This window comes from Photinus pyralis, unplaced genomic scaffold (genome assembly GCF_008802855.1).
Source record: "Photinus pyralis isolate 1611_PpyrPB1 unplaced genomic scaffold, Ppyr1.3 Ppyr1.4_LG5, whole genome shotgun sequence".
NCBI lineage: Eukaryota > Metazoa > Arthropoda > Insecta > Coleoptera > Lampyridae > Photinus > Photinus pyralis.
Window position 1 is genome coordinate 48,147,859 of NW_022170596.1, and position 23,682 is coordinate 48,171,540.

Consider the following 23,682-nt stretch of genomic DNA (forward strand, 5'->3'; position numbering starts at 1 on the left):
TTTACATAATTATTGAATTAGCTTAATGATCCACGAAATTCCTAAGACATATGGAAAATTAAAGAACCTTTTATGGTTTTACGAATAGGTACCGCTTCTTGGTGCCGTAGCCGGAAAATGGCGCATGTTGAGAATAGTTAGGGAAGGGCCCTAACGGCAATTCGATGAATTAGTGAGCGAGCGAATGACTAAGGAGACGATGCAAAGAGGTGGGTAATGATGCTAATTAGTCATAAGCTTTATCTTTAAAGAATTTACTTTTTCTACAGATCATACCAATATTTATAAATGACTTAACTATAAGTTTAATCTGTTTAACCCAATTTTAATCAACAATGACATCATATTTACTTGCTATAACTATAACGACATGGTAATATCAAACAGTGTCCACTAGGCGAGTGTCGAACTTACTGCAAAATTGTGCTAACCAAAAGATCGCGAGTATGCCTTCACACTTTGAGATGTGGAGTGTTGTGCTCTTTCTCTGTGCATCATACGCCATGGTGGTGCATTCCCTTACACTGGATCAAGGTAAGTCTACAATTTTTGGAAGAGTGCTTATACTAAACGTGCAAAGTGCACGTGGATTTTGGCGTTAAGTGCATTTAAAACCATGCATTAATTATTAATGGTTTAAATAAAATAATCAAACTGGACCTAATTTTGGAGATCGCTCTTCGGGTATTAAGCAATGCTACACATCAATTTGTTTATGAACTTTAATTAGAAGCTTAATTTTGATAATGCTTGTTAATAGACTAGTGATTGTGTAGTTGAAAAAGTGCTAACGTTTCAAAAAAGCAATTATTGCCAAGTAAAATGGTCGATATCTATTTTATGTGAAGGTACCGTGCATTTTCGATTTACCACTCATAATTGCTTCGACTGTAAAATCTCAGTTAATTGAATTTATTGATAAGTAAGAGACATTGTGGCCTTCAAAAGAAATTAAACTGGAGTTAGGAAGGACACGTGTTTAGACTTACTTTTAATTAAAGTCGTCTATGCAATCCCATAGACTATACTTTGGTATGTCAAACATTCTATAAAACGCGTGTGGGACTGCGTGCCCGCGGCGCTTTTAATAAATCAGTAATTATTGTTTGACATAAATTTCCTAAAGCTGATCGCTTAGATTGTTTTAATGTGTGTAAAGGTTAAAGAACACTTATATTTTTTTGTCTCATTGTTAATAGTTCGGATCAAAATATTACGCTCGCTTTCATTATCACAAAGGTGACTTGCGATAACTTAAAGTACCCCAATTAATTTTTTAAACTTAAACTAATTAATCAAAAGATGAGGCGTAAGTTTACCATTTTAATGAGTGAGGCTTGTTTTCTGAAGGACTCGTGATACAATTTGCCTTATATTGGAAACCTTCTGAGACTAATTAATAAAGGTTAATCGAATTTCGATAACCTTTCATACGATACATATTCAAAACTCCCAATTTCCTTGGTTAAAATTAAGAAAATTTATCAAATAGCATTTAAATCCAAGCACGCTTAAAACATGCAGACAGTAAGGGAGGGATTGTTTTGAATTTGTTATAAACAAACCTTGAACTGATTTCCTGTATTGGAGTAAAATATCATGGCAAAAAATACGTTCAAAGTTAAGTATTGGTTGGAGTAACAGGATTATGATGGGGCGGAATATAGCAAGAAGAACGTGGCAACCCTGGCAGGATCGGTATAAGAGACAAGTTGGGAACACCTACTTAAGTTACAGTGTTTCGTAGAATTTGAAATTAAAGTCGCACCCCACGGTGCCCTTAATACATTAAATGGAGTTGCTTACTGTCGAGGTTTAATAAACCGCGCAATTGAATAAATAAAGCAAAAAATCTTAAAGGGCAGGATGTAATAGAAGTGAGACGAATACGAACACGACTGGTCGGTACAGACAGCGTTTTACTCACTGAAAGTTCGTCCGTATATACCTAATCCCTGCGGTGATTCAATTGTCAAAGGTTTGGCCATTCGTCGATGAATTGTAAGCACGAAAAGAGGTGTATCAGTGGCAACCAACCACATGGTGTTATCCCGTTTGAAGTGCCCGTTGAGTGCCCAAATTGCCAAGAGTCGCATAGGGCCATTACTAAATTTTGCGCTGCGTTTCAAAAAGAAATGAAAATACAAGAATGAAAGTGTTACATAAATTATCATACCATGAAACTAAACAGCAGGTAGATTCAAAATATGCGCACTTCAACACTGACACCGGTGATACCTGTACCCTGAAATTAGAATGACTATTAAACAGGAAATGGAGGCCCTCGTAAAGTACTTCTCAACTGCCAAATTCGTTCATACCTCTCCGAATGGAAACGAGCTGTCGTACTCCTTACACTGAAACCAAAAAAAGATTCATTACTAATCAGTAAACATTACCGTCCCGCTAGTCTCACATCATTTTTGGGGAAGATGTTGGAAAAGCTAATAAATGCACGACTCCAGTTTGAGCGGAGCGCAACAACATACTGGTTTAATATCAGGTGGGATTTCGGTAAGGGCGGTCCACAGTTGACCACTTGGTCTAACTCACCGATATAGCCCTAAAGGCCTTTGATGAGAGAGCGATCTTTTATGACATCAAAGGAGCGTATGACACAGAGCTCCACACTGAGGAAGTCGATATAATCTTACGATTTGTTACGGAGATGAAACGGTCGGAGAAAGTATGTGGGAGGTAGCTATAAAGCATAAATTCACGCAGGTGCCAGTGGGCAGTGCTATAGGGTATGCTCTTGGAGGAAAAGACAAATTGTGTTAATTCTATCAACTACTATAATCCCGTGTTGTTCACGAATGCGCAAATAATCAACGTGTCTGGGGAGATAGCGAGTTAAGATGGACCAAGCCTAGGACCAAGCACTGGAAAGTTTTGTTGTATCACTCAACGTTCACCACAAATGGGAAGCCCACCATAAGACGCTACTTGATATATATAGAGCCTGCAGCGATACAATGTCAGTTGAATTAAACAAGGTCCAAAACTTGGTTATCAGGTATTCCCTTGGCGCTCTTATAACAACTCCGACCCCTTACATGTCGAGGCTGGTATCCTCCCTCTCGCTCTGCCTCAATAGCGAATGGTTGGCAACTATACTACCTTAAGGCTACGTTAGATAATACTAATTCGAACTATGACATGCCTATAAATAGGAGTGGAGGGGAAAAATTACAAAGGTGTGGATCGCTAGGGGACTGAGCGAAGGCATGTTTTGGAGAAATCCACCTTAATGTCCAAAAAGTCGGGTATGGAAACGATAGCAGCCACAGTGGACGGAAACAAATAGTATGCTAAAAAAGGTTAAGCCCTACTTAACGTTAACGTTATTTAAAATTGATGCAGAACGTAGTACTATATTTGAAGTTTACATACTCCGCCTGAGACATAGCTACTGCTTTCAGCCATAGTCTTCTTCTAGTAGGTGAAGTACCACCTCAATGTGAAACCTCTCGAGTGCAAGTATCTCTGGAACTCTGGAACATACTATGTACATTTGACATTAAGGTGATATGGGAAGAAATTTGAAGTCCGCGAATAAAAACTACTAGAATACTAATACTTACCTGCAAAAGACTAATGGGCGCAGCAAGCCCTAGGTGAGGTCTTAGTGGGTATAGCCGTCGTAGGGGAACCCCACACTATTTCGGACCTTCTTCCGGAGTGTGCACCCTACCTGGAAAACATCATGCACCATAATTGATTAAAGAAAAATTTGGAAAAATTCCATCTTATAGCCTTACAGCAGTAATCAATACAATAAATAATATTCATGTGATAACACTAGGTACCAATAGTAATATAACTAAAATTATAAGTTTAGATTGTGACACCATTCCTTTGTAACGGTTAATATACACTATATACAGTGAATCTCGGAACCAAAAACATCACAAGATCTGCTTATAGTATTAAAATTATAACACATTCTGGAAGACTTGTGTAATATGTCCTATCATCACTGACAGATGGACCTTAATCAAAAGTTCTATATGAAAAAAAAAGAAGAAGAATCGAGGCACAAAAAAATAAAAACAAATAAACACTTTTTTGAGTCTCGATTCTTCTTCTTTTTTACTTCACACTCAAAACAAAATTGAGGTCTTCGTCGAAAAAATTCCATATGAAAATTACAATTTTATGGCAAAATACGATTTGGGGTAAAATTTAATACAAAACCCCAGTAAAATGACACTACTTGACTCGCCAGTAATGTGCCATTTTCCTGGCTTTTATCATTGACTAATACCCCCCGTCAATGGTTTTATCATTGACTAATACCCGGTATTAGTCAATGCTTTTATCAAAGAGTATTTGCTTTTATGTAAATAACTATGTCCTGGGAGTGTTGAAACTGAATGTGTGTTTCTGGATACATACACCGTTCTCGCATCTTGATAATTTACGAGTACTTACCTTTACCTATGTATAATATACTTTCCTGTAACGTTCTACTGTGTGTTTTTATTGATCTAGCAGGCGCTGGATGGACTTGAATAGGCAAAATCCGAGAACCGCATTCTGCCAATTGATTCAAGTTCAGAAAAGCAGTAGATTAGTAGTAGTAGTAGTAGATTAAGAATTCGGATGTTGCTAGAAGCCCTATTGGGCCAATTTTGTTTTATACCTCCTCCTCCTCCACGGCGCGTAGGTCGATTGAGTGCATGTTATATCTATTTTGATGATTATTTTAGTGATGTATTATTAGTTTTTTTTTTAAATAATTAGACATAATTTACAATTGGGAAATGAAATTAAAACAGAAATTATTAACAAAGAATTCATAGATTGCTAGTAAAAAATTATAACATTGAAATACCAATATTGTCACCGTTGACACACCCGTTAAATTTTATATCTACAGTTTTTCGCATTTTTTTAATACTTATGGTACTCTTTTGGGATTTGATTTTGAATTTTACCCATTGGATAGACTGCTTGTATGTATTATATTGAACATTACATAATATATAATAGAGGAAAATAACAACAAAGGGGAATGGATTTATGACCATTATACTGAACAATTGGTAGTCTCTCATGCATCTCGTCTCCGAATCGATTCCCAGCCATCTTTTTCAAACACAAAATATCCGCAAAAACGAGCGCCCTTTGTGACCCATACGCTAACGAAGGTACCCTCCAAAGACACACTTGAAAGAGTCTAGTGCATGGTTACATTCGTTACCATCAACTACCATTGGCACAAAAATGATTAATTCAACTTTCCGAATATGTGTTGCATTAAGAATAGGCTGTAATATATTTGAAAAACATCAAATGTTCCCATTGTGAAGAAAGAGTGATTGAAAAAGGGGCTTAGCTGCAGAGTGAACAACAAAAGTCGAATGTCACGACACACAGAGTTAAACCAAATAATTCACAGGGCACTTATGTACTTCCATCAACCTAGCATCGACTTTGGAACCGGTTGGACTGTACCGTTCTGATACCGTTAGAGCATATAATATAATATGCAAAAGGCCACTCTCTTGAATGGGACTGTACATGCGTTGACACCTTAGCTACAACAAACCTGAAAAGTACTTCTGTTGGACGAAATTTATTTGTTATAGTGATCATAATATTGAACCATGCAAAAATTATTTAGTGAAAAAAATTAGATGCAAAGGTACGTATCCAAGAGAAAAGAGCAAATATTTATTATATAAGACGATAAAGGGATCTATTAACCATTGAGTGAAATGGTTAGTTTCCCTTTATGGTCTTGTGTAATACAAAACTTTATTTTATAGCAGAAGATTTAAATCATTGTAAAGCTTCTGATAATGCTGAATGTAATTTATACCTCAAAAATAGTCTGCTTCCCTTAGGATACTAACAGGGGTCTCTCATGGACCCCAAGGGGAGATTCTTTCTCACAGTTTTTTTAAATTTTTGTTGTGGGGGTTTGTTAGTTTAGCTAATTGTTAAATAGCCTTTTACACTTTATTAATCATGCAATTACTTACCTCACTTTTTAAGGTAGTAATTGAAGAAAAACTTCATTATTGTGTAGCGTTTTTTTTAAATTTACAAAGTGATATTTCCATCTGCTAAAAATTCAAAAATCTTCAGATCTACTAAACTTTATTGACCTTATAGAGTACACCTGTGTTGATAACATTAATTATTAGAAAGTGAACACAAATTATCACAAATAATTATCATACAACCCCATTTCGAGTTAAAAGAGATTAGACACCAAAATTTAAAAAAAATTATAACATTACTTTTAAGTAAAAATACTTAAAAATTGTAATTTTTTGTATTCTAACACACGGACTAAATGAATTTTACTTATAATTCATTTTTGTAGATCAAAGTAGAAAAAATCTTTACCAAGGGTTACCACCTACGGAACAAAAAATGAGTCAGTACACTAAGAGTTATCTTTTCCTTCGCAGTCTTTTATTTCAAATGTCATGCGCAGCACGATATAAAATGACGTTTAGAACATAAGAATGACAGATGGCATTAGAATACACAGTCAGCTGTTTCACTTTATCTACCCTAACGATTAAATAGATCTCTATATCTACCCTCACGGTTAAAGATCGACTTAGCGTACTCATTCAAACCTATTAAAATGTTACGCTATAAAATAAAACAAATTAAAATATACATGCAAGTTAGAATTTTGCAAATACAAGTCATAGTTGGATAATGTCCTGCTCATTTGCAGGGTTGAATCAAAGACTCTTGGAAATGTGGTTTAATCATTTGTCCTGAATACAGGTTAACATCTCTCTCTCTTCATAGACGAATAGTAATAAAGTGCTGGAAGTTGTGTTTTATCATAGATATGTTTTGTACCATAGCTCCTAATAAATGTAAATGTGAAGCATCAGATGTGCATATAATGTTCACTAAATCTAAATCGAAGCCGATTTTGTGTGAAATCAATTGAAACCGAAGTGCATCAGCAGTTGATTATTTTTTCGAAAAAAGCAAACCGTTTCTAATTTTTTCAATTGTTCAACACTCAAATACAAATTTTCCAAAGATGCTAGAGTTACTTGTACGAAATCCAACTCAATCCACACCGAATCTACTCGTATAGCAATTCGCAACCACTTATAGAATGTAATGCTGGTAAAAGTCGACAAATATTTTCACCAAGGGGTTGAGCGGCTAAATCGCTTCCAGAAAAATATTTCTACTTATAGAATCAAGACAACCAAGTCGCGATAAATAAATTCCCAGGATGAAAACGTTTGCACAGAGATAAAGATTACGACATGAACACATTGAATTTTTACTGCATAAAAGATATGACAAAATATCCTTGAATCTGCTTCTAAGTGATTTGAATTTAATTCAAGTATGTACCTTAGAAAATGAAGAACCTTGTAATTTAAAACGTTTTCAAGTACACATTTCATAGTCTTGCTTTACCTTTGGATATGTAGAAGCAGTACAGAGAAATCGAACAAGTAATTTGTAGTGGTTTATTTTAAGTACTCGAGAAGAAAAATGTGGCTGGTATTTGCGTATGATGGCTGGTAACTAAGACACATTGGCCTTTTCTGGACTTGAATCAATTTGCAGAATGTGGTCCTCGGATTTTGCATACTCAAGTCCATCCAGAGCCCGGTGTTAGGTGTACAACTAAAACTTTCAATTTAAATTTCTTATAATGGATTATTTATCTATGGTGTCCATATTTACACAGTTGATTCACATACTTCTACTCTTACTTTGAAAAACACCTTTCGTATAACCCCTGCTATTGTATTTGTTTTGAGAACATTGGTGGTCCGAAAACTTTCTATTTGTAATTCAAGGATGTATTTTTGCCATCGGTTAAAATAATGACGGACACACGACTAAAAACAGTCCTTAGAAAATTATAATTATAAGCGTTGGTACTTGAGGTTACCTTTCCCTTGATAATATAGAAATGAGGTTGGTAAAAACTGCCACTTTGTTGTAGCCTAACCCCACTAAAATTGAACATTAAAATAAAGTACACGTATAATTTACCAATAAATAAATAAACGTGAGGATATTCTAAACCCTGAGAAAGTCTGCTTCGTTCAGTTTCCTGTTACAATTGATGTTTCCCTATTCGAAATTCTAATTCTAGGTTTATCCTACGTACCTATATGAGTTTCGTTAAAAATAATTATATGAGAGATTTTATTATCTTCAATGATTTTTGGTTTTATTACTTTAGATGTCAACGTACTATGGGTTTATTTCCGTTGGTGTAGTAAGCTAAACACCAGTATGGCGCTAGGTAGTTTTTAATGAATTTCACTCTAGCTTCGAGTTTTCACGAGTTTTCCTTTATTGATAACCAGCATATTATTAGTTGACGACTTTGAAAGACATAAATAGTTTTATTACCGTAACTTTGTAATTTTATGCAATTTAATTATTATAACCTTCACTCTTAGATAGCTAAGTTTATGTTTCAATGACTTTTTTCCTCACTTTTTTCAAGTGCGAATGCATATTCCAATTTTCAGCTTTCAAAATTGCAACGGCGTAAATATACAATGATAATACAAATTTAAAATTTGTTTAGGGTAATTTCGACTCGCATGTAAAGGAAACCGAACTAACAAAGTAATAAGCCACATGGCGAATGGCAATATTGGATATAATTACTCGACGCACCGTATATGTCGTTATCGTGAATGAGATGGACTATACCAACCCTTGTGTAGCGACCCAAAAGAAATCGCAATCAGAAATTGGTATTAACTTCGATGTCGCTGAAGTTAGATTGGGGTTCGGATTCGGATAACCAGATATTATATTATGTTGTATCAAATTTTGAATTTATCAACAAAAGCCGCATATAAGCGCCATGAAAACAAAAACCTTACACAATGACAAACGTTACCAAACTACCCCTCTTAAGTAGCTTATTCGGTATCTTTTTATAATAATTATTACTTTAGTAACAGAAGCCCCAAAAACTCAGTATAAACATAACACTTTTCCCTTTCCACCTACACATTCCGATGTTAAAGCACGAATCTACCCTTCAACGGTAAGGGTAATCCGCAATGATGTTCGTATCGGCCCGGAAAAAGTTTTATAAAATCACGCAAAAAATCAACACTTTTTGTCAAGACAGATATTGCGGATTCACATGCTAAAGGGACGTATCTATCCTTCACACATAGGGGTAAAATTGCAATGGGCTCATCCCGCCTTCATTTGTTATTTCTGATCCACAAAGTACATTAAAAATAAAAAGACCCGTGTGTCAATTTTTATTTGCGAGTAAACTAAACCCAAAATAAATTATTGAAAAGCTGTGTTTTTAGTCCGAATTTGAAACGCTTCATACTAAATACGTCACAAACCTACAACCAATCACGTAGAAGTGAGCTGGCAACCTTACGCGAGGGTCTGACGTTTGTCACATTTGACGTTTTGAGAGGGATGTTTAACTGCATCTAGCACGAAAGTGACAAGTGCCTGTGACAGATGACGCAAGTTATAAATGCCATTCTCCTGCAATATTGCCAAGTCGTTATGTCATCTGAATGGTTCTAGGAGCTGATTGGTCGGGCTTATTACGTCACAGAGCCCGCCACAATCATATCGTTTTGAATAAACCTTTAAAACCGCACATGTTCATTATTTTTTTGCTAATCAGCCTCTATTTTTAAATAAACTTTTACTGTCCAAAAAAATGTTTTATGGTTTCAGGTACACGCTTATTAAATTAGAACTGCGGAATTCAACTATACTGTAAACCCCCATTCTTGATATTAGTAACAGGCTGGAAAAACTTTAGAAAATTATGCAAAGCATAAGAAACCCTTCTGCCAAGACAAATATTGCAGATTCAAAGGCAAAAGGGACGAATTTACCCTCCAAAGTGTATTCCTGCAATTATGTTTGTAATCTGGTTAAAATGCTAGAATAAATAAAATCATACATAAAAGAAGAAACACTCAATAAACAGAAAGATATAAATCTCTACGGAAAAATGCTTTCCCACCGAAATTGATGCATAAAGTAGCGACTTCTATGACATGAGACCTTTTGGTCAAAGGTAGCTGTCCGGGTGTTTCCTGAGGGATCTCCGAGATGAGCGATGAACACGTTCGGACGGAGCATTCCCGGCCGTCTTCAAAAAGCCCTTGCATTTGTTTCACTTCATTAGAGCTTTCCTGGATTTAAGGCAGGCATATGTCAAACACGCGGCCTACCGTTCTAAAGCCTGCGGCCCTTGACGTTGTTTGCAAATTATGCAATTTAATTCTACCGTGTGTCCTATTTTGATTGAGACTGCAGTGTATTCCAGCTGCTTTTAAAGATAAAGACTTGCAGTTTTCACTACCCTGTGTCACTGTTTCGTGAAACTACCACAAACAAAAGCATTTTAGATATTTTTACGTAGAATCCATTATCCAGTGTCATAATAAAAAAAAGTTTTGGCCCATCGTTTCTGAGATTTGACCCATTTGCATTTCTTAAATGCAAAGCCTGTATATCTTAATGACATTTTTGCATTCCTCTTCCTGATTACATTGATGACTATATTTACACAATTTTGGGATGAGTTATTACCGAATGGTATCAGTTGCCTTAGTTACCATGGATACAATAATCAAATCATTGACAAAATTAAAGAACTTTAGACATCTCATTTAATTTCCTCTCAATTCTTTTACCTTACCCCCTTCAAAAAATAGCGATGAAAAGTCTCCGGTGAAACTTTTGATAAAATATTAGGAAACTAGTGGTCTGGAAATCCTCGATTACGTCTTTGCCAACAGACAAGTAATTAAAAAATAATTTTAAGGAGTTGTAATCACATTTACAATTATCTGCATCCATTGCGTCATTAATTCCATTCATCGTGATGAAATGTAGTTCTTTCACTTTGGCATATATAGATAAAGTAATGTAAATATAAACTTTTTTTAGTTTTGCTCACATCTACAAAATTATTTCTGATCAAAGTTTATTAATAATAAGGAGTTTCTTATTATCATTATTAGTGTTCCAGGAGTAAACTTTCTACCTCCTATTTTATCTTAGAAGTGACATTTTCCAGCACAGACGACATTTTTTGAGCCATTGAATGCTCGAAGGGGTGTAGATGACCGACCAAAACCAAATATGCGATGCCATTACGTGTTATTTGCTTGTTGAGTACTCGTAGGCTTTTGTTAACAATTCCAATACATAATTTCGTTGAAAACACAAACTTCTTTGCTGAACTGAATTTGACATTAGACCAAAATTCAAGAAAAAAAGTCAAAACTTCCAATTCCATTGGAATTACCCAGGGTTTCTAGTCTATAACTTTTGTTTGAGACGTCGAATCGAAAAAGTATGAATCGTTTTGGATTCTACGCACCAAAATTAATACGAAAAAGTGTAAATTTTGGTGTAGTCGATTTTTGGTAAAAAAGGAAGGTTATACACTGCCTTTTTTTCACCCGAAAAAAAATTGTCTCAGATCGTTCGGGAAAAAAATTTTCTTATAGAATGTGGCCTGTAGAATCCATAATTTCAAACAGTTCCAAGATTGGGCTACTAGATCAAAAGTTACAGCTCTTGGAAATTTCTTACGAAATTGATTTCTAGTCTATAACTTTTGATTGAGACGTCTAATAGAAAAAGTACGAATCGTTTTGGATTCTACGCACCAAAATTAATACGAAAAAGTGTAAATTTTGGTGTAGTCGATTTTTGGTAAAAAAGGAAGGTTATACACTGCCTTTTTTTTCAGCCCGAAAAAAAATTGTCTCAGGTCGACCAGGAAAAAAAAATTTCATATAGAATGTGGCCTGTAGAATCCATAATTTCAAACAGTTCCAAGATTGGGATACTAGATCAAAAGTTACAGCCCTTTGAAATTTCTTACGAAATTGGTTTCTAGCAGGGAATTACCGCAGCAAATAGAAATTGGAATTTAAATAATTACTTCTCAACAAAATTACGTATTCCTAATGAGAAATTCCATTTAATTTTTGCTGCTTTACAGTTTTATGTGGTATCCACCGCTTCATTTTGATCTTCGAAACCCAGAAAGCGATGTGATTATATCCTTCATGGTTTGAGCGCAAATGTTGATAAATTGACTATTTTTGAAATTTCGGGACAATAAACATTTTCTATCTATTGCACGGACCTAATCTTCCATTAATTTTCTTTTTACTCTTCCAGGTAGTTCTTACGGCCTGCAGAATGTAATTAGCAAGGATTCACTGGTTCTCACACTGGATGACATCGTACTGCGACCAGGTATCTCGGGCCCTGCAGAGGTTATCTTGGAATTAAATTTCACAAATTCGCAAAAGAAGTTACTACTTGGTATTCAAAGAAATCCGAATGAAGGTAAGAATTCCGCCTTATAGGTCATAATCATTAGAATAAATATAATCGAAATTTTCATGTGACCGAATCGTAAGCAGATTGACTGCCCAATTATAGGTGGCGACATCAATTTCACATTATTTATTTAATAATTGTCTGTACGACCTTGCCTATTTGTTATTTGGAAGAGAAGTTGTGATGATTACTTTTAATGGATTATTAATTCCAATCTATAAGAGAACCATACAATATTTTAGAGTCAAATTCCTATCTCACACCTGCAAGAACTAAAGTCGAGACAGGGGGAAACTTAAGCTTGAGAAACTATGGATAATTGGAAATATGCGAAGAGAAACGCCACGCAACCAAAACCCCGAACTTTTGTATTTTTCATGCGAGCCGTTATTACGGCAAGAAACGACGAGGTCTCGGACAATACTAATAGATCTCCAATAACGTTAGATTTGCCGCGCTACCGTGCACTAAAAAATGAATAAATTAATGAATTTTTGATAGATACCTACAGACCGGTAAACAAAATGCAATTTTCTACGCAATTTCCTTACTTTTTCTTCCCGTAAGAACCATAATATAACTAAATATTAGAAAACTTAAAAAAAGGATGAATGTCATTCTAAAGTTATTGCGTGACCAAGGGATATATGGGTTCATTTTTATATTACCCAGGGTAAACTTCCCAATTATTGGCACCGTCGTTTAATAAATACTTATTAACAGGTAAAAAATGAGCAAAGTTCCTGTTATTGTCACTCTTGGCCAGTTATTGGCATTCACTTTTTGCCAGTTATTGTCACTCCCCCTTGTTGCCACTTACCTTTCTCCAGTGATGGACACCGAGGAAAAATAGGTCTTCTTAGGTTATTAGGTAGATAGCAGGTAGGTAGATGTTTTACTGTAATTTTGAAACGTGGAAATAGTTAGGTAATTCTTAGGTATAAGGTAGATACATAAAAATAACAATAAAGTAATGTATACTAAATGTAGCCATTTATTTCTAAAAAAAAGGCTAATACGTATTTTTAACAATCGTACATATTTATATCATTAGAAAAAATATTTCATTTCTCTAGGGCCTAGGCATTCCTTGCATTCCATACATAAAGGACAACTGTTTTGTTCTAAGACAAGATACATGGTAACTTCGGTACCTACATGTTTTACACTTAATACCGAGTTTAACACTATTTATATTTTTAATACAGATGAAGCATACCTATGCCCTTTTTCAATACTGTTATTTTCACTAAAAGGCGAAACTATTTGTTGCTTCTTATTAGCGGCGATTGAAACAATTTCCTAACATGGGCATTATATTTGACTACTCCGGATTCGTTTGTGAAAGGAGATTCAAAAAATATATTTCCAAAATTGAAATATTGGTCGTGTATTTCCGAGTGTATTTCTTATTGTTCTCCAACTGGCTCCTGTTCTTCTAGCTCTGTAATTTTTACTGTTTCTACGTCATTTTTTTTGTCTATTTCTTGACTATAGGTTTCTTTCTGTTTTTGTTTTTATTAGTTTGCAATTTCGTTCTTGGCAATTCTATTTGTCTTTTCTGTTTTATGTTTTCCTTGTTGTTTTTCACTTTCTGATTTTATCTGAAACCGTGTTTTTTCGTTTGTTTTTCTATCCTTTCTTGTTTTCTTTTTATTTTGTGAAGTTCTCCTTGTTTCTTACACTTTTCCTTTTCTTTTATCACCTTTTTGAAGCCACTAGAAGATATTACGAAGGGTTTACGCTTAATATCTTTCTTTTCTTTGCGTTCACGAGTTTGGACGAATGTTAGAAACTTATTAATTTTGATTTTACCATTTTCTTTGTTTGGAGATCTATTTACTGCATGTTCATTATCATCTAGAACATTATCTTCTATCATTCTTATTTCCTCTATAATATTACTGCTGTCATCAAAGATAATTGGCATATCTGCTATTTCTTGCTCGGTTTATGACATAGGTATCATTGTTACTTACCATCATCGTAAAAGACTCTGAGAAAATATGTAACCGTGTGTCTTGTGGCCATCAACAAAAAGCACAATTGCAGGGAAGATGACCTTAGATTTAACCAGGCCAGGGAACAAAACATACTCAATAATGTAGGAAGGTTTCGCACTTCATCCAGCCGTTGTCTGTCACAGCTTGGGGTAATCTTTTGTTGGGATAAATAATAGTAGTTCCTGAGGCCGAAAAGGTAAACATTACAGTTAAGTTCAGTTTGGCATCCCCTTGATCGACTGCGTAAACATTCTTGGTGCCTTTTAGGGCAATAACTTTTCCTAAATCGGGACAAGGACAATAATCAAAATTGGTTTCGTCTCCATTAAATATTCCCGTGGGATCTTGCAATATATCTTCGATGCCTTTTTCTTGAAAATATTCCAAAATGTCACTGACCCATTTACGTATAGGTACCTTGTTCAGCAACATTTGCAGAAGCAGGTGTTACCGCCTCAGCTTTCCTATGTGTTAGAAGAGGATGTCTTTTGAGAAAACTCCTGTACCATTTTTTTCCAGGGAAATTATTTTTAAGTTTTTCTAGAACCTGCGTTCAATAATTATTGTACTGAGATATGAAGATTAACTTTTCTTCTTGGAAACCCTCTCATTTGGCCGTCAATGACACAGTTTTTTTATTTGAAGCTCTTCATCTTCCGTTAATTTGGTACGAGGCCCTTTGGAAGTTTTTGTAAATTTATTTCCAAACCGAAACTGCAGAATGGCCCTAGGAATTCCATTTTTAATATCGGTCGTTTTTTTGGCTGCTCCGGCTTAATGCTTTTTGGACCGCTTCTTCAGAATATCCAAGTCGCTTTTTGGTTTTTTCTTTTAATGGCATCTAAAAAAGAGATAATAGGCAAAAGGCTTGCGGTGTAATTTTCAATGTGTATTAGTGAAATTATTCCAATATATTAGTTATAGAAATTGTGTGGTTATGTGCTAACATAGGCAGTTCACCTTTTTGCTGATTTCCTATGAATAACAGTATATGGTGCTAATAATAGGAGTATTACATCTGTGGTAATACCAATCGTAGGCACCCTGATTTTACCTGAAATTATTCATTATAATGACGATGAAAGCAACACAAATTAATTCTGCATTATTATTTTAGTAAGTTTGACATTTAACTACTTCAAATGTTAGTTTATTTTTTATTTATTTATTTTTTTTATTTATTTTATTTATTTTTTTATTTTTATTACATTTATTTAACATATTCTAGAACAGTACAGTAACAAAATTGCAAGTTCTTACCTTTTTCGGTTGAGTGAACTTATTACAAAATATGAAGGAAATTAACTATAACCACATTTATTTTTATTTTGAAAATATACATTTAATAGGAATTTTATTGTTTTAAGTGATGATTCCCATCAATAAGTACAAAAATATGTTTTTTTCGAAAGTACCAACTATGGACACTATGGGTTTGGGCCCTTTTATGTTGAGTTCTTACCGTGTTAGGTTTGAGTCATCATACACAGTCACTTTCGTCGAAGATTACCACTGAACCGGAGTGCGCACCCGCAAAATGTATATAACGTGACTTTGAGCAATGTTTGACAGACCCACACAACCAATTTTGACACAGGGAACTGCCACAGAATTCTTATTTTTGGCGCAAAATGTGGATAGGTGCCGATCATTGGTTAAGTGCCAATTAAAGTCACTAGATATAGAAAGTACCGCAATCATCCGCCATTTTTGGGCAAATTTGCTGCCAACTTAAAAAAATTGACAAATAAAATCTGAATAGTTGTAATTTTTTATAACCTAACTTCATAGTGCTGTCATGTTTTATAAAATTATATACAGATATCTCCAAACAGGTGGAGCAATCCCCAAACATTAAAGTTACTAGAATCTGGTAACTTCCGCCATTTTTGGGCAAAAATCATGCGTTCTCTCTCTCTAACACACGAGCCCAATGGATTGCGGTACTTTCTATATTTAGTGACTTTAGTGCCAATAATATAGAAATTTTCTCTGAATATACTTTCACAATTTATAAATTACGTACTTACTTTGCTCTTTCAATTGTAAGCATAGTTTGACTAGTCTAGAGTTCAAACACTAGTATAAATTTTATGATTATAAACCGGGCACTTTTGTTGTCGAGATCCTTTTTTTCAGTAATAATACAACCCTCGCTTATGTGTTTTGTATACCATTTCCTTTTCCCTTTTCAAATTTATCATTACTCTGGTTTTTGATGGCTTTCAAACTCCATCGAGCATTGATTGAACGTGTCTTCTATATTTTACAGCATCAGTGAAATATGATATTGCCATGAGTATACATTTAGTACCAATTTGTTACCCTACAATTAAATTTACTTTTCGTGTCCTGCTAATAACAACAACAATGAAAATCCAGCAAGATGTGGAAAGACTGAGGACTAAAAAGACCTTACAAATTTACTACAGTTCGCTATTATAATCTAGAGCTATTAAATTTTTCATTTGTATGCCAAATGGAACATTTCACCAATTTAAAGATTAATTGTGAATGGCATTAATCGCATTCTTAACGCAGCTTTCGTAACAATATGACACCAAAAATGTCTTCATCATTATTTATTAAGGATTATTAAAAGATGCTCGTATTAAAGATTTAATGCGTGTAAACAGTATTTTAAGTGTTGAATTACACCCAACTTAGTTCGAATTGAACTATACTGCCAATCTATTATTTAATAAAGAAAAAAATACATTGAATTACGCCTAGTTGCCAGTCCTGTGGCAATTTTCTTCAGCATGCTACATTTTTAAAAATCGTTGAGTATTTTTTTCTTACATCGCACATCACGAAAATTGGTAAATATACCTTGCTATGCAACGTGATTTTTATTATTCCGGAAAACATGTGCTTCCTAATATAAATTAAATCTTACTCATCTAAGAACTATTTAAATTTAATTGCTTGAACCCTTTGTTAAAGGTCCGCATTACATACCAAATTAAATTGGCCTGTCAGTGTTACTTAAAACATTTCAAGAGGTTATGTAAATAATTATATAACTGCAGTTGATAATGTCAAAATAATTTAGAGGGGATTTATCCTAACACATAATTTGTTATTTATTTTCTTCTGCAAATTTGTTCTTCCTGCCCAAGCAATTTGTGCTATTATTTCAGCTGTCCTGGAACTGGTGAAGGATGAAGATAGAAATCGTATCGAACGATACAAAATTCCCAAGTTGGAGAAGGAATACATAAATACTCTAGTTCTGGCTATTCATCAGAATCAACCTAGTGCACATATCGATTTTTATGTTAACTGCACATACCTAGGAAAGTTTTACACCCCTCTTTCCTTAAGGGAAATACTTAAAAACGAGAAGCGTTCCAAACTGCAAGTTGTAAGTGATCGTGCTGGAATCGTGCGGCATTATCTTTTTATCTTTCTCAGTACCGCACGAAAAACTGCAATCTGGCAATTCACGATGGGGACGAACTGGGAAACATCCTGAGCCGAGAGATTTGCCAAGGATCCGCTCCGATGGGGTTAATTTTGGAAAGTCAGGACCCGCCTGTTGAAGAAATGAGTATCGGAGAACTTCAAGCTGAAGATGCCAATCGTACACCGTTTCCCGGACATTACTCGAAGGAGAGTGAGTAACGCTGCGTTTCAAACCTTGCATGAATTAGCTAAAAATATCAGGTACCGTCCTGGACGTGCTCAATGATCTGCTGAAAGCTGTGAACACGCTGAGCGTTCAAGTACGCAATCAGCACTATTCCATCAACAAACTTCAGGAGTTCATAGAAAATTGTAAATGTTGCGCTCCAGAACACTTCGAAAAGAAGACTTGCCGCAAAGATCCACCTTCATGTTTCCTAGGAGTTGAGTGTATAGACACTGATAATGGACCGACCTGTGGCCATTGTCCTTACGGTTATATGGGAAACGGCTACGAATGTATTAGGGTGCGTACTTGTAGAGACAATCCATGCTTCCTGGGGGTTACGTGCGATGACACCGAGTTTGGTTACAAATGTGGAGCCTGCCCAGTTGGGTACGAGGGTGATGGTGAACGCTGCGCTTTGATCAATGGTTGCCTTTCAAACCCTTGCTTTGGAGGTTTGTTATCATTTTATTTTTGCTCATTTCGAATTAACACGTATTAATATTGCAGCTCTAGACTGTGTCCCGACACAATCATATCCATATTACCAATGCGCGGCGTGTCCTGCAGGATATCAAGGTAACGGAACGCACTGCTATGACATCAACGAGGTAAATTCTTTGCGTCAAGGAGGAACGTACTGTAACTTGTCTTTAGTGCGAATTGGGTACTCCGTGCTATCCAGGTGTGAAGTGTACAAACCTGGAACCGGGATACAGGTGCGGGTTTTGCCCAACGGGTTACCATGGTGACGCTGTAAGTGGAGCTGGATTGGAGAATGCAATCACCAATAAGCAGCAGTGTTATGATGTCAACGAGTGCGATTTAGGAATACATAGTTGCGTCGCCAACTCTGAATGCCACAACACGATAGTAAGTCGTAGAGAATACCTAACCGAAAACGTCAATCTACTTTTAGGGCTCCTACGGTTGTGGTGCCTGTGTTAGAGGTTACGTCGGCAATCAAACCGTGGGTTGTAAATTAAATGCCGTATTCTGCTTTGATGGGTCAATGTGCAATGTCAATGCGGATTGCTATTATATTGGTCTGGGAAAATTCGGGTGTCGGTGTAAGATTGGATTTGCAGGAAATGGGATACTTTGCGCGCCGGATCGCGATTTAGACGGCTGGCCCGATTATAAGCTGGATTGTATTGACATTAGATGCAGAAAGGTACTGTTCACATTTGATCTAAAAACTTTAAGTTTGTGTGTAGGATAATTGTCCAGGGAAACCAAATTCCGGCCAAGAGGATGCAGATGGAGACGGCGTTGGTGATGCTTGCGACCATGACGCCGATAACGATGGCGTGCCAAACCTGAAGGACAATTGTCCTTTGATCGCAAATTCCGATCAAGCCGATACAGATATAGGCGCGCCTGATCGAATTGGGGATGCCTGTGATAACTGTCCAACCATACAGAATTTCGATCAGTCTGATATAGACCGAGATGGTATTGGTGACGCTTGTGACGATGACATGGACGGTGATGGAATTATTAACAGCCAAGATAACTGCCCTAGAGATGCAAATCCTAATCAAAGAGATGTAGACGGTGATGGTATAGGTGACGCTTGTGATAATTGCCCGTTTAGAAGTAACAGAGACCAGTCCGACGTCGACAGCGATTTAGTAGGGGATGTGTGCGACACGGACAAGGACAAGGACGCGTATGTCTCCTATCTAAAAGTTCACATAAAGTTAAAGCTAATTTAAGGGATGGCATCAACGACGACCAAGACAATTGCCCCATAACACCTAATAGTAATCAACTCGACACCGATAAGGATGGCAAGGGAGACGCTTGCGATCCTGACATCGACGGCGACGGAATTTTAAACGACAACGACAACTGCCCTCTCATAGCAAATCCAGGCCAAGAAGACCTAAATCGTATATCTTTCGCTCATTTAATTAACAATAACACATAGACGTTTGCTTTAGGTAATGGAGTCGGAGATGTATGTGAAAATAACGCAGATGGCGACGAACGAGAAGACCAGTTTGATAACTGTCCGAATAATTCAATGATATTTTCAACCGACTTCACCAAATTCCAAACTGTTGCACTAGATCCTGTGGGTGATGCCCAAATTGATCCCAACTGGGTCATATTTAATAAAGGCGCCGAAATTGTGCAAACTCTGAATAGCGACCCTGGCTTAGCTATCGGCCATCACAGTTTTGGAGGTGTCGATTTCGAAGGAACATTTTACATTGACACCAATAGGGATGACGATTACGTAGGATTTGTATTCGGGTACGTAAACTGCCTTGATTTGTGGGTCTTTGTAATTTGGTTAATTACAGATATCAGAGTAGCAAGCGATTCTACACGGTCATGTGGAAGAAACGTGCGCAGACTTATTGGAGACCAACACCTTTCCGTGCGGTTGCCGATCCCGGTATACAATTAAAGTTGGTCAACTCCGTCACCGGTCCAGGACAACTGCTACGAAATGCGTTGTGGCACACTGGCGACACAGAAAACCAAGTAACTTTACTTTGGAAAGATCCCAAAGACGTCGGATGGAAAGACAGGACATCGTATCGGTGGAGCTTATTGCACAGACCGCAAATTGGGTTGATTAGATTGCGAATATTCGCTGGCAGAGAAATGGTTGCCGATTCCAAAAACGTGTTTGACAAAACCATACAAGGTGGAAGACTTGGGGTGTTCTGTTTCTCTCAAAAAATGGTGATATGGTCGGATCTAGTCTATAGGTGTAATGGTAAGTACCCCATCTTGCTCACCGCCCTTTCTCACCTCAATATTTAGATCAAGTTCCACCTTCCATTTACCGCGAACTTACACCCGATCTGCAGAAGATGGTCCATGTAAGTCATACTAGATAACCAAAACTACTGGTTGATCGTTTTGTTGATATTACCTTACCATGAATGTAGAATGTTGTAGAAATAATAATTAGATAGATATTAACTGTTAGTATTAGTTTGTTATACAATTCTTATAGATTTAAATATTAGCAAAGTATTATGATGGTTTTTCTATTGAATGTATATTTTAGTGTGTAAAATAGAGCAATTTTATAAATACCTTTTTTTCGTGCCCAAAATGTGATTTATATTGAAATGCTAATGCTGCTTTAAAATGCGGCATTTGTGTAATTAAGATAAAACTCAACTAAAACCGAATTTATATGCGAAAAGGTCGAAATTCGTTGTAAAGTAGGATTCAAAATGTAAATGGGGGTTGTACCTACACGACTTCGAAGTGGAGCCACAAAGGTTCAATTATCGAGTTTCACATTAAACAAAAAAAATCTTACGAAAATAGAACACAATAGAAAGAACTTGAACGCTACGAAATTGCCAATATGGTGTTTAAATTGTCTATAGCGTGGTTAACGGAACGACATTTGTCCAAAAAGCTTTTATAATGGGAAATTTCACACTTTTATCATAACTTGCTTCAATAAAATGATTAAAAGTAACTGTTTGAGTTCTAAAAGTCTTACAGACCTACGGAAGTTAATTAAGTAGATATCTACTCAACTACAAATAGTACAATACACCTAGTTAGCAGTACGTAACACAGAACTTTAGACAAAAGGAGTCATGCTTACATCAGAACCTTTTCGTCGAATACATCTTCAAGTCGAGTCGAGAAACCTGCCTCATTGTGTATTCCTGAGGTGTGTATTGGAGCTGAAGGTGATAGTGTAATTTATCGGGTCTTTGCATTTATTGTCAAGGATTGTAACCATATTTCATGTAAATGTGCACTAATGGATCTTTTCAGTATGTTCAATATACCCTAAACTTTATTCTAAGTTTTACATTTTTAGCATAGAGCTTTGTCATTAATATGTCAAATATAGTTTTTCTTTATCGCCGTGCTTATAATTCAAAACTTTATAGGTATCAGCAGCATAGAGCTATTATAAAACTTCTGAAAATTCTGTAAGTATTTAATTTAGACCTCCAAAATAGCAAACTTACGTTCTCCCGTCGCTTCCATGGAAATAATATTGTATTCTGTTCTGAACTTCATTTTATATCGTGCTCGGCGACCCATTTTTAATAACTATGACAGATGTCACGGGAACGCACAAAAAAAAATTTAACACAGCGTTGGCCAAGGTGCACATGATAAAAATGGGAGATGCTTGCCCGTTATGATACGGTGCACTACTCACGATGGCCCAATAATTGATCTGACGTTTTTCGTTATTCTACGGCACCTGTAATAACGATGGGACACCCTGTATGTACATTTCAATTATTTCTTACGTTAAAAGTTGGTTGTAATTTGAGATTGGACACAAGATTCGATCATATCAGTTGAATTTGAGGCCAATTATGTTTTGCAACAAAATTATTAGTTATTAATTTTGATAAAATAATCACGTTGTGTTTTACTTATTTCTTCAATTTTATTAAGTGCAAAAAAACTAGATTTATTCAGTTATAGTAATTATTTCTAAAAGTTTATCTCGTGTTTTTCTCCGGTCGTTGCGATAATAAATTACGTGATCTGCAAAGGCTAATTAGTGTAAAGATATGGACGTGTTATCGCCGAAGTTTAACACGGACGCATTATTATGTCTATGGAAGGAGGAAATTAGTAAATGAAAAGGGACGGAAGGTTTTTAATAAGCGAAACGGACATTAATCGAGACTTTTTGGTGGTGGATGTTAAAACGTAGCCGTATTTGAAAAGACACCCTGTCTTATTTAATTGTGAAATTGTGTAGCAGAAACCGTGTTTAAATAATTTTTTTTACGTCGTGGTAACAGTCGACGTTAAGTCGAGTTAAGCGGAAGCGTGTTTCCAGTTAAGAGGTTTTTTCACCATCAAAGGTCCAATACTATAACTGTAATTACAACGAAGTCAGTGTCATCTAGGTCATTTAGGGACCTGCATTACCAGAAACCTACTGATGAGCAAAATGGTTCTATGGGACACTGTAACGGTAGCTTGCTTTGCAGTTTTAAATGTTTCGAATTTGTATCTCATCTAAGTATAGTGGTAGCAGTATTCGATTTTGTAAATACTTATTAGTATAGTATTCAAATCCTTTAAAGTATTCAAATACTTTGTAATTAAATACTTTTATGGAAGCAGTATTTGTATTTTTAACTCAAATACTTTCACAAACATTAAGTATTCGAATACTTCGCAAGGTATTTGAATACTTTGAGAAGTATTCGAATACTTCGCATAGTATTTGAATACTTAATCTTCCTTTTTTACCAAAAAAACTACTCCAAAATTTCTCGGGAAAACACTTTTTCTTATTAATTTTGGTGCGTAGAATCCAAAACAATTCGTACTTTTTCGATCAGACTTCTCAATCAAAAGTTAAAGACTAGAAACCAATTTCGAAAGAAAATTCAAAGGGCTGTAACTTTTGAACTAGTAGCCCAATCTTGGAACTGTTGGAAATTATGGATTCTACAGGCCACATTCTATAAGAAAATTTTTTTTCCGGGTCGATCTGAGACAATTTTTTCTTCCGGTCTCAAAAAAAGGCAATGATAACCTTCCTTTTTTACAAAAATCGACTGCACCAAAATTTCTCGGGAAAACACTTTTTCTTATTAATTTTGGTGCGTAGAATCCAAAACAATTCGTACTTTTTCGATCAGACTTCTCAATCAAAAGTTATAGACTAGAAACCAATGTCGAAAAAAAATTCAAAGGGCTGTAACTTTTGAACTAGTAGCCCAATCTTGGAACTGTTTGAAA

The 23,682-nt window shown here is 35.7% G+C and overlaps 1 protein-coding gene across 1 annotated transcript; it reads left to right on the top strand.

The window, feature by feature from the left end:
* Positions 1-355: 355 nt before the first annotated feature.
* LOC116171180 (cartilage oligomeric matrix protein-like) lies at positions 356-21,022 on the top strand. Its single transcript, XM_031487872.1, has 13 exons — positions 356-534; positions 12,166-12,336; positions 17,477-17,700; positions 17,751-17,952; positions 18,003-18,422; positions 18,478-18,578; positions 18,625-18,840; positions 18,887-19,141; positions 19,185-19,639; positions 19,687-19,862; positions 19,914-20,229; positions 20,280-20,701; positions 20,749-21,022. The coding sequence occupies exons 1-13, from the start codon at positions 447-449 to the stop codon at positions 20,823-20,825; spliced, it is 3,123 nt and encodes a 1,040-aa protein (XP_031343732.1). The 5' UTR covers positions 356-446; the 3' UTR covers positions 20,826-21,022.
* The last annotated feature ends 2,660 nt before the right edge of the window (positions 21,023-23,682 follow it).